The sequence below is a fragment of the Zingiber officinale genome, chromosome 2B (assembly GCF_018446385.1).
Source record: "Zingiber officinale cultivar Zhangliang chromosome 2B, Zo_v1.1, whole genome shotgun sequence".
Taxonomy (NCBI): Eukaryota; Viridiplantae; Streptophyta; class Magnoliopsida; order Zingiberales; family Zingiberaceae; genus Zingiber; species Zingiber officinale.
The window spans coordinates 129,277,563-129,289,736 of NC_055989.1; the positions used below are offsets into that span (position 1 = coordinate 129,277,563).

The following is a 12,174-nucleotide window of genomic DNA, read 5'->3' on the forward strand; positions in this document are numbered from 1 at the left end:
TCCACCTGCAGGGTTTAACATGACAATCCTTATGAGCTCCTCTTGAGGACATTATCAACCCAGATCACTAGGACACAGTTTCCTTCTATAATCAACAATACACACTATAAGTGATATCATTTCCCAACTTATCGGGCTTATTGATTTATTGAACTAAATCTCACCCATTGATAAATCAAAGAAATAAATATCAAATATATGTGCTTGTTATTATATTAGAATTAAGAGCACACACTTCCATAATAACTGAGGTCTTTGTTCCTTTATAAAGTCAGTATAAAAGAAACGACCTCTAAATGGTCCTGCTCAATACACTCTAAGTGTACTAGTGTAATTACATAGTTAAGATAAACTAATACCTAATTACAATACGACCTTCCAATGGTTTGTTCCTTTCCATCTTGGTCGTGAGCTACTGTTTTTAATTTATAAAGAACCGACCACACGATCTTCTATGTGTGACACCACACACTATGTTATCTACAATATAAATTAATTGAACATCTAAATTTGATATATATAAATGTAGACACTTGACCAAATGTGATTCTTATAAATGTTTATACAAAAGCTAGGCTTTTAGTATACACTCCAACAATCTCCCACTTATACTAAAAGACTATGCTGCCATAAATGCTGCCATACATCTGATTCCCATCCATTCAACATGCCCATCAAAAACTCTTGCCTTAAGGGCCATAGTGAAAGGATATGATGGAAACCCGGCCGATCGGCACGGGAGTCCCCGCTCGAGAAACTATGATAATTTCTATGACCGAAAGAGAATATAGCTGAAAAACTAACCTGGCGACCAGCAGAGGATCTGACTCAATTTCTCGACTCCCGAATACCCGTGGAGTGAGGAGGATACAATATACTCGTCGAAACTCATCAAGGCCATGAGGATGGCGGAACTTTCCACGTAGTCCGTCTTCACGTTCCAGACCAGGTGCGTTCCCATAGACGGCGCTAATTTGATCCTGTCGGGAAGCTGAGAAGACGGACCTGCCGGAACGACGTGTCTGGAAGGTGGACTGCATCCCCATGACCCGGCTGATGAGCTGTCTCCTGTGTTGACCGAGTCGTCAGAAATCCTCCGGTCAACCGTACATGCAGCCAGTGACCAGGTTGCCCCGGTCTCTGGTACCTCGGTGCTCGAGGTGGATCCCACGAGTACATAAGCAGTCGAATAAATAGTAGCACAATGAAATAAGTAACGAGTACGAGAACGTACCCTGGCCCCGGGGGGCGCTCTCGGATGGATGGATAAGCTGATCGGGATACTGACCGAGTCGTCGCGGGCGGCCCTGAATAATAGATAAATGTCCGCCTGGTGAGTAGCTAGCTCCAGTGGCTCGGAGCCGGACGTGATACGGATCCGTAGGATGATGCACTGTCCGACTACAACCTCGGCTCGCAGGCCGGAATACAACTGCGGCACGATGGCCGAACACTCCATCGGCTCACAGGCCGGGATACAAGAGCGGCACGAAGGCCGAACACACTCTCGGCTCACAGGGCGGAATATAGGCATAATACGATACCTGAGCCCTCAGACGGCGGATGCTCGGAGTGTGACGACTGCTGCCAGGAGTTGTCGGCGGCTGTGGCAGTGGACGCCGGAGGCGGCTACGGCAGTAGCTGTAGCGGGAGATGCCGGTGGCGGCAGCCTCTGGAGGGCGATGTCGGCGGCTGCTGGAGGTGTCGGTGGTAGTATCCGCAGCCGCTGGAGGCGGTAGTAGCAGCGGGGAGCACCGGCAGCCGTTGGAGGAGCACCAACAGCCGTTGGAGGAAGCCTTGGCGCTCGCCGGGGGCGGCTACACCCGTCGGACGCGATAGCGGGAGGTGCTGGAAGCCTCTGGAGGAAGCCTTGGCACCCGCCAGAGGCGGCTGCGCCTGCTGGACGCGAAGTCGGCGGCGCCTGTTGACTACGGCGTCCGCCGGAAGTGGCTGTAGCGTGTGGAGATGGTGACAGGAGGCCCGCTAGCGGCGGAGGCGACGTCGCGTGGAGGTTGTGCGTGAGATGGGAAGCGGCGACCGAAGATCTCTGCAGGCGAGAGGAGAGGAGGAGAGGAGAAGCGGCCAGACCTCCTCCTATGCTTGGCGGCGGAGAGAAAAACGCTCCTTCTCCCTTGTGCTCGGTGGCGGCGCTCCCCTCAAAACAAGCCCCCCACCGCCACCTTTTGAAGATGAACAGTGATCCCTTTAAAACAAAAACCCTTCTTATGCCAAAAGACCAAACTACCCTTTCTCCCCTCCCTAATTACATCTGAGCCATCCTCATATATCCGCATCACTTCCCATTAGTGATATTTATGAGCGTTGCCCACCAAATACAACTCGATATCCCTTTCCACGAGCTTTAGTGGTCTCTTCAAAATCTATTGAACCAACTTGTTTTACAGAAGCAAGCAAGGATCCAAACTTGCGTGGTGCAATGGCTACAGAATTTGATGTACTTCTTCGAAATGAAACATGAAGTTTAGTTTCGCACACTCCCTCAATGAATGTTGTGGGTTCTAAATGGGTATTCCGTCTTAAGCATCGAGCTGATAGTTCTCTTGAACGGCACAAATTAAAGCTTGACTTGTAACTAAAGGATTTAGTCAACAACCAGGTATTGACTTTAATAACACTTTTAGCCAGTCATCAAAATTACATCTGTCATACTATTATTATCAATAGATATTAGTTCTAATTGGTCTGTACGACAATTGGACATTTCAAATGTGTTTCTCCATGGTCATCTTGAGGAAACTGTATTTATGGAGCAACCACTTGAGTTCATTCATCCAGAATTTCCATCTCATGTTTGCCAACTTAAAAAATTCTTATATTGCCTTCGACAAACTCCTCGTGCATGGTTTCATCGACTATCTAATTGGTTATAAGCTCAAGGATTTTCTGGATCAAAGACTGACTCATCTCTATTTCACAAATACAATGATGGATCTATGATATTTTTTTCTTATTTATGTGGACGACATTCTAATAATCGGCAATGATCACAAGGGTATCACAACTTTATTAAGTCTTATCAAACAAGAATTTTCTACTCGAGATTTGGGTATTGCTCATTTTTTTCTTGGTATTGAGCTTATTCCACATGAAAATGGCTATCTTCTCTCTCAGAGCAAATACATTGTTGGACTTCTTCAAAGAGCCAAAATGGATGGAGTACGTCCGGTCTCTACACCAATTGCTATAAACAACTCTCCAACTTCATCCTCTCATGCTCTGTCTAATCCACAGATTTATAGAAGTATTGTTGGAGCCTTACAATATGTTACTATCACATGCCCTGATATTACTTTTGCGGTAAATCGTGCTTGTCAATTCATGCATGCTCCAACTAAACAAAATTGGGATAATGTAAAAAGAATACTTCGCTATCTTAAAGTTACTATTCTACATGGTCTTCTTTTATATCGTCAATCGTCTTGAGATTTACATGCATATAGTGATGTGGATTGGGTAAGTTCTCCTGAAGATAGACGCTCTACTAGTGGATATGTAATATTTCTTGGACGAAATCTTATCTCATGGAATTCGAAAAAGTAACCTACAATATCTCGTTCAAGCACTGAGGCAGAATATAAAGTTATAGCAAATACAACATCAGAAATTATTTGTCTTCAATCACTTCTCTCTGAACTTTATCTTGCATCAAATATTGCACAAAAAATTTGTTGCGACAATATTAGAGCAACATATCTAATAGCAAATCCAATCTTTCATGCTCGTACAAAACATGTGAAAATTGATTTTCATTTTATTCGTGAACGTGTGTGACAACTCAGCAGTTATCTGTCTCTTATATTTCTGCTGAATATCAAATCGCTGATATCTTTACTAAGTCATTATCCAGACAACGTTTCAATAAGTTAGCAAGCAAACTCAACGTCAAAGATCTCCTGTTAAGTTTGTCAGGGGCAAAAGAGATAAAAAAAAAATTATCAGAATGGATCGGATTAAATCACCAAATCAAATCAAATTAATACTTAGATTATTCTAATAATTCTGTTATAATTATTAGAATAATTCTATTATTTATTAATTAATCAATTAACCAAATAATTTTTAAACATTATACTTCTTAAGACAAATATTAATAAATAATAAATTTTATTATTTTCATATTATTTCTTACACTCTCCCCATGTTCTTCTTCTTACACAGGGCTCATCGTGCAAACAATGGCTGTCCTAGCGCTGCCTCCCAAGAAGGGCTGCAGTATCCTCGTAGACTTGGAATCCCTAAACCGGACGTCCCCGCCTCTCCCTTTGCTGCTCAGCAAGACATCGATCAGCAAAGACGGGAACAAAAGAAATCATGCAAACTCCATATCTGTAACCTCAGTTTGAGAATCAAATTGTTCCTAGCGTAAGCAAGCTTCTGTTGATATGGCAGCCTTCCTTCAACCGATTGTTCGACGATGACACCTGCGATGCGCGGTTATTCCATTCATGGTGTATGTTTCTCCACTGCTTGTTTGTCCATAAAAAAAACAAATAATTTTTTATGAATGTTTAAACAATGAATTGACTGTTCGATTGTTCTAGGCTTCTAGCCATTATATTGATTCCATGGACGACTGAAAGAGCTACTTCTCTTGCACCTTCTGTATAAACCTGCCTCGTGCTGCACTCCGATCCAAATACTCTATCTGATATGTTCATCAAATTTCAGTTCGTGTCGATTTATATATGAACAGATTATAAATCTCTGAAAACACACCGACTGTGGAGGAAGAGGGATAGATGGATCTCTCAGATAGGCCAGGCTTGAAGACGACAGAGGTGCCATTGATGCAGTCCCAGTCCACAGGGTCGTTTTTCTAAACCTCCTTTGCGTCGAGAGGTCGGAGCCTCTCCGAGACAGAGATCCTCTCCTCCGCCGTCCCAAAATCCTGCAGAAGAGAAAGGAAAAGGAAAAGATTTACGAACAGTGTGCATCAGGAAATTCATGAAAAAACAAACCTGTGCCACATCTGTTTTGTGGACAGAATTGGATTGCAGAAAGGAAGAAATGGCGTGTGTTCCTCCGTCTTATCCAGGATCTCCTCCTCCTTCCTGATCCGATGCTTATTTGTTGGTTGCTTGGAATAGATTGTCGAGGTGTTTGCATGAAACTAAAAAAAGAGTGCATGGCCATGGCCAGGCGATGAAGAAGGTTTGTTTTTGACTTTCCACTTTTTCCGTCATTTTTAATTAATTTATTGTCTTCAATTTATATCTCAAATTAACTTCACAAATGAAAGAATTTTGTTTCCCTCCAAAAGAATTCTACTGATTCCAATAAGATAAAACTTAAATATTTAATAAATATAAATATTTTTTTCATTTCATTCAAGTAGACAAAGTGAATAATTTAAAAAAAAACAGATAATTTATATATATAAAGTTAAATATATATATCTAAGAAGATTTAATCTAAAATTAATTGAAAATCTTGACAATAAAAATCATTTAATAAGCTCTCTTAAACAAAAAAATTCAAACACATCCTTCCTTTCTAATCTACTTAAATAGGTTATGATGCGGTGATGATGAAGGATCTCATTCTGCTATCACGATGAAAGTCAAAGGAGATCAAAATTAAGACGGTCAACGAGTGGATGACAGTGGCAGAGTAGAACTTCGTTTAAGCAGACAAGGAATACCAAGGTTCTTGCCGACCGGACGGGGTACCAGAGCGGCGAATAGACGGCCGAGCGGTCAACCCGCTCGGTCTAACGGTACAGTACATTGATATCCATCAACATCCTTTTGGGAATTGATGCCGCCTACACCGGGTATGGGCTGCCAAAAGATCGTACGGTGGAAGATTCTACTGTTACTTCAGAGATATGCTCGACCTATTAAGGTACTGTGCCAGAGACACTTTACTGACAAGTATTTTCAGGGAAAGCTTTGATATGCATGCTCATCTTGGGAAGCATGCACGCACACTACCGGAGCTCTATATAAAGGGGGTCCAAATATCGATGGGGTATGCGATATTTACTGTTTGCGCTACAGTATTCTTGTTGCTCCACTTTGTTCCTCATCGTCGGTGACTGACTTGAGCGTCGGAGGGCTAACGTCAATGACCCCTTTCCTGGCTCGTCACTGATGTAATTTATGTTACAGGTCCATGCAAAATCCACATGAGGTCAACATGAGTACTACATCTTTAACTTTCCGTCACTTCGACTTTAGGACAAGATCATAGCAGTTGAAGCCATTCATATCTTAATACACTATTAGAGTTAGGGTATGTATTTTGTATGAAAAAAAAAAGTCGTAATAGAAAATCCTATAGTAAGATGATTTGAGAATAAACTTTAGAATGATTTGAGAATAAACTTTAGAATCATGTAAAGCGAAATTATTTGATATAAAAAATAATGACAAAAATAAGGTCTGTCATTTAGAATTGTGTAAATTGAATTAATTTTGGTTGAGTGAGTTAAGTCAAGTACAACAATTAAATGAGCAAACTGTAAATCAAGGTAAAATAAAATAATAGACATTAACTAGAAAAATTAATTTAAAATTTTTTAAAAAAATGATTTTTTAGAAAAATTAAGATTTAAAATGAATTTAATATATTTTAAGAGGAAAAATCTATTAAACTCTTAACATCCAAATATAAAATAAATTAAAGGATATATAAGAGGATAGATGTATTAAACTTTTAACATCTAAATAAATTCGGTTAGAATCAATTAACTATAAAAGCTTTAACTAGGTCTAAATTCTCACCCCTGATTTCCTCCATTCGAATCACCGCTCCTCTTCTTCCTCCCCGTCTCCGCCGCCTTCGACCCGAGCTCTCCATCGTTACGGCCAGGCGTCGGCTCCACGCCGACGATCTCTCCGAGGATATCACGACCGGTTGCAGAGACCTTCGACCACTTACCGCTGGCACGATATCGATTGGGCGAGGGCTCCCGACAGCGGCACGAAGAAGGAAAAGGCAAGTGCATTCCCTTATGTAAGTATGGATTCGGTAAGGTAGGGGAGACATTCTGTGGTGTCCCGGAGGATGAGTAGGCTGCAAAACGTTTTCCGTTGATGTCCTTGCTTCTTCCTGTGGTTTCTTTCGTTTTGTCTTGGAGATTTGGAGGTTTTTGATTCATTTCGGTGTGGTACTTGTTGTTCATGATACCTACGGACAATGGGATAGATTTTGGAAGTATTGGATCGGTTTCTGAATGTTGCCCTTGTTGCTCATGATACCTTCAAATTTCCGGACAGATTTAGGAAGATTGGGATTTTGGTTAATGATTTCCTTATCGTGACCTGATACTTGTTTCTTTCTTGTTGTAATGGAGGATGATGTAACAGATTTGAGTGGATGGAGGATTTGTCTCCGTGGTCGCTTTATTTTCATGATGGTTCCGGACTTCTAGTACAGATTGGTAGAACGGGAATTGAGTTTTGATGTGTTCTTGCCTATTGCTACAGAATCGGAACGTTACTGGACAGATTTGATTTGAGAATTGGGAGTCTATATTCGATGTTAAACTCTTTTGATAGTGAAGTGGGACAGAATTTGGGTAATTTCGATTCGAGTCTGGAGTTGTACTTGTCTCCTTCGTGTTGGATGAGGTTTTGGACAGATTTAATAGTTAGTAACTCATTCTTTGATGTGTTCTAGCTTGTTATAACAAAGATTCAGATTTTTGATACTATGTTTACTTGCCGATGTTTACAATATGTGTTAGTTAATCTGAACAGATTGGTGTCTGTTTTATCTCGAATTTGAGTCAGAGAGAGTTGCTAGAATTAAAGCGAGTGTTAACCTCCTATTTTGGTAATTTGGATTTGATACCATCATTGCTTGCGGATGCTTTCCATGTGTGCTGGTTTAATCTAGATAGCTTGGAGATTTGGGTTTCGGTTTCAATGAATGTTGGCTGCAATTTCATGTATGTAGTCTTCTTTGACTCCTACGGGTTCCTTAGGAATTTCAATGGTGAAAGAGGTCTTAGCAGTATTAACTTTACTAAATTGGTAACTATGGCATGTCCTTGTCTTCTTTGGTTCATTCATGTGGAGCATAGGGAGGATTCGCTAAAGGACTTACATCTTTCTTTTTGGTGCTTAATTCATGTTTCTTAATCTTGCCAATATCGAGTTTAAATCTTACCTCTCGTTTTATACCTCTCGTTTTATCGAAGTTAAACTAAATATGCTCATCAGTTATGGTACCTGTATGTGATGCATGTGGCTCTAAATGTTCTATTCCATGAAAGTTAATAATAGTAGGGGCAAGTGAACATGTGGTGATAATACAGGATTGATGCCCTAGGATGAGCTCCATCGAGGGTTTTTCTAAACATGAATGATAATGAAATGAATGGACAACCTAGTTGCATGATCATGAACCAAATGAATGTGCTCTAATGATGATTACCACATTTGTGCCATATTTGTCCCCCACTAAGTTATGCATAAGCTTTTTTTATTATGTGTATGAAATTTAATGCTCCATATTATGTTTTATTTTTTTTCCTAACTCCTGTCCTTACCATTTATTTTTTGTACTCACTAGTAGAATATACTTGCCTAGTCTGTGGACTCACAATTTAAATGGTGCGGGTGAGAGAGATGCCACCAAAGATCCAATAAAATACGTGGGCTGGAATAGCTGAGGAGACGGGATGAAAGCATAGCACACTATCCGGGAATCTGAGAGCATGCTATGAAATTATCTTCTTGAGTTGTTATGTGCTTAAGGATTGGAGCCATCAACTCCAATTTACACTGTTTAGCTCAGTTTTGAGATTTGTATATCCTGGAACTTCAATGTGGTTTCCTGGTTCCAATTTTTATGATATTCTATCAGTTAAGTCGTTCACATGTGAACTACGAGTATGCGTCGTAAATCTTGTCGTGAGAATGATGTTAGGAGACAGTTGTTTCACAAAAAGACTAACTAAATAAATCTAAAGAGATGAATAAGCATTATATGACAAATAAGAACATGTCAAAGGTACCTTTTCTATCTTATTTTATTTGACATTATTGTTAAGATGTCTAACTATGGAAGCCACTTGTTTTCTACTTATTATACTCACAATTCATTGGTCCCGATGATCCGATCCTTATCCATTCTCATTCATTTCGATAATCTAAATGTTAAACTACTATTCAATGATCTTAATGTCAAAACAAATAAGTTAATAACATGCAATATTTCAATATTTGCTTTTTAAAAAAGAAAGATAATAAATGGACTTCAACTCTAACTTAAAAAAAGATTCTTTGTGTTTTAGGCACAATTCGTATCATTAAAGGAAGTGGCTAATCACTTAGAATGACCTTTTGTTCCTTGAAACTATAAAGTTTAGAGATGCTTCCTCAAAGTTTGTGCTTGCCTAGTGGTTATCATTACAAATACATCCTAAATATTATTTTATTTAAGGGTGTAATTTTGACCTTAGATATTTAAGTTCTAAGATATCAAATTTGTGGGATAAAATATATAGAAATATGTAAGGATTTTTGTAATTCTAAGTGGATTTAAATTTAATTAAAATTTCAATTATTTTAGCAATTTTTTTCATTGTTTGAATATTCCTTATAGTAAATTTTGTAAGAAAAAACAGTTAATTATTCTAAGATAATGTGTTGATTAGGAATTTTAAAAAAAACATTTTAAATATTTTTACATTTTGTTCTTCTCATTTATAAGAAATATTAAATGTTTATATGGTAAAAATGGTATTCATCTATCTCATATTTATGTATTTATAATTCTTTTGGAAAAAAATATAAAATTCAAAATTCATTGCACATGATACTAGTAAGAAAAATGATCAATGAAAAATATAATAAAAATACCACAAATATAATATAGTCATTCAATGCACTTTTCACCACATGCAAGTCAAAATATTATTTTGTTGACTTGTTGAAATATGTATTCTTTTTTTATTTTAAAATTTGCAAGTCAACTTATGACATTATAGCTCTTGTTTATTTTTGTCAAAAATAAAATTCTTATGAGAGTTAATTATATTCATTAAAAATAATCTATTTCACATTAAAATTATTTGGAATTTTAATTGTATTTATAAAATAAAGTTTAATTTTAATATTTTAATGTGTGTATATATATATATATAATGTTTAAATTTCTCTCACAATTTGGGACGCCTATTCATACGATCACATTAGATATTAAAATAAAAACTCATATTGTGTCACCCATGACCTAAGGACGCACCAATAACTTTTATCTATAACCCCATTACACAAATCTAAAACACCACCAAATGAAATTTCATTTGCGCTAACACTAAGCCAAATTTCACTTTGAAATATCTTTATCAATTCAATAGTATCATTATTTAAACTCTCACATTAGAATCTAACACAATCATTAATCAATTTGATTTATTTTAATATGAGCATTGAGAAATAAGAAACATGAGGAATTTGAAAAGTATAGAGGAGAAGAGATTATAAATATTTTTATAAATAATTAGTGGAAGAGCAAGTCTGATGCATCTTCCATTAAAAACAAATCTTAAAACATTATTAATTATCAAAAAAAAAATCTTAAAAAATTCCAGCATGGTTTCCAAAGCTCCGAGCTCCCATTCATATCCTCCTCGGCGTCGAAGACGGCGAAGGGAGCGCGATGAAGATACTCTGCGTCGTGTGCCTCAAAGAAGAAGCCTCGGTGTTCTGCTGCGCCGACGAGGCCGCGCTCTGCGACGCCTGCGACCAGCGGGTCCATCGCGCGAACAAGGTCGCCGGCAAGCACCGCCGCTTCTCCTTCTCCGCCCAGTCCCACCCGCTCTGCGACATCTGCAAGGTCCGCCTCGGCCATTGAGATCGACGGCGAAAGGTTGGGTTTTGATTGACCCTCTGTTGGTTTCGGTTTTGGGAATTGCAGGAGAAGCGAGGGTTCTTGTTCTGCCAAGACGACCGGGCGATTCTTTGCCACGACTGCGACGCCTCCGTCCACGCTGTCAACCGTCTCACCATGAAACACAATAGGTTCCTCCTCGGCGGCGTCCGGCTCTCCGCCATGCCGATTTCCTCCCCCCTTCCCTCCGCCGGACCAGAGGCCAAGGCGGCCGCGTCCGTGAGCAGAGAAAATAACACATCGGTCGCAGACGTTTCCACCAGCTGCAGCACCACCGGCATCCGCGCCACCAGCAGCATCTCGGAATACCTAACCAAGACGTGCCCGGGATGGCGAGTCGAGGACCTGCTCGTCGACGAGGAAGCAACGGTTCGAGGGTGCCCTTTCTCGATTGGCTAACCCTAAAAATTGCATCTTGTTTTTCACAGGGAGTACTGTTTTTTTATCGCGCAGGGGACCGGCTCGCTTCCATTTCCGGGGCCGGACGGCGGGGGGATGTATCCGGCGGCAGACAAGTTCCCAGCGTTGGCACCGCAGGTGCCCCAGTTCCCTCCACCTTGTCTCCCCGCCGGCGCCTCCATCGCCGGCACCGGACACTACCAGCCGGGTCAAGGGAGCAAGGTGGCAGCGCAAGAGCAGTGGAAGGAACAAAAGTTCACGGTGCCACAGATCTCCCCTGCTTCGGCTCTCACCAATAGACCAACATGGCCGGCCTTTTGGCTCACATAGTTTCTACTCTGTTAGTTTTTAGGGTTATGGCTTGTGCCATGGAGATTGCTTGTTTTGGCTGGTGCCTTTGTGAAAGCTTCAAATTTCCAGACTCAATTAGTGTAAGAATGTATATGCTTTCCCCAACTTTCTTGTTGAAAGATGTGCGGTTTGGGAACACCAATCACAAACTTAGTTCAGACTAAGATCCTGATTCGGTCAAAAAAACACAAAAAAAGAGAGAAGACCACAGTTTTCCATGAGACCTGGGAACAGGAGTTGTGGTAATGCCCTGCAGTTGCGGTAGTCAAATTTCAAATAAGAAAAACTGTAATTTCACAACGTTAAATAAATGAAAACAAATATCAAACAAAATTTATTGTTTTAATAAATTTGAGCTTGATTGAAGCCAGTGAAAGTGAGCTTCCAAAATACCTATGTAGCTTAGAGTTCTGTATGTAAAGTTAAGGCCGTCAATTTATTTAGGTCTGTACATCTAAACAATTTAAGTGAGTCTATTTGAAATTTTATCAACTTATTTAAAGTAAGATCTAGATGGACCGATTCACTTGGGCCCTTGACCCGCAACGAACTTAGGTT

General features: G+C 39.8%; 2 protein-coding genes across 3 annotated transcripts; one reads left to right on the top strand and one right to left on the bottom strand.

Moving 5' to 3' along the window:
- Positions 1 to 1,552: 1,552 nt before the first annotated feature.
- LOC122048691 lies at positions 1,553 to 7,123 on the bottom strand. Its single transcript, XM_042610225.1, has 4 exons — positions 6,772 to 7,123; positions 4,980 to 4,990; positions 4,844 to 4,909; positions 1,553 to 2,203 (listed from the first exon to the last, which is right to left on the bottom strand). Exons 1-4 carry the CDS (start codon positions 7,121 to 7,123, stop codon positions 1,553 to 1,555), a joined length of 1,080 nt encoding a protein of 359 aa, XP_042466159.1.
- Positions 7,124 to 10,591: 3,468 nt separating this feature from the next.
- On the top strand, positions 10,592 to 11,758 carry LOC122049537 (B-box zinc finger protein 20-like). Of its 2 annotated transcripts, none has more exons than XM_042610907.1 (3): positions 10,592 to 10,812; positions 10,894 to 11,243; positions 11,295 to 11,758. In XM_042610907.1, exons 1-3 carry the CDS (start codon positions 10,636 to 10,638, stop codon positions 11,593 to 11,595), a joined length of 828 nt encoding a protein of 275 aa, XP_042466841.1. In that variant the 5' UTR covers positions 10,592 to 10,635; the 3' UTR covers positions 11,596 to 11,758. The 2 variants fall into 2 exon arrangements, with proteins under 2 accessions (XP_042466841.1, XP_042466840.1); XM_042610906.1 differs by having other exon boundaries at positions 10,894 to 11,235; positions 11,320 to 11,758.
- The last annotated feature ends 416 nt before the right edge of the window (positions 11,759 to 12,174 follow it).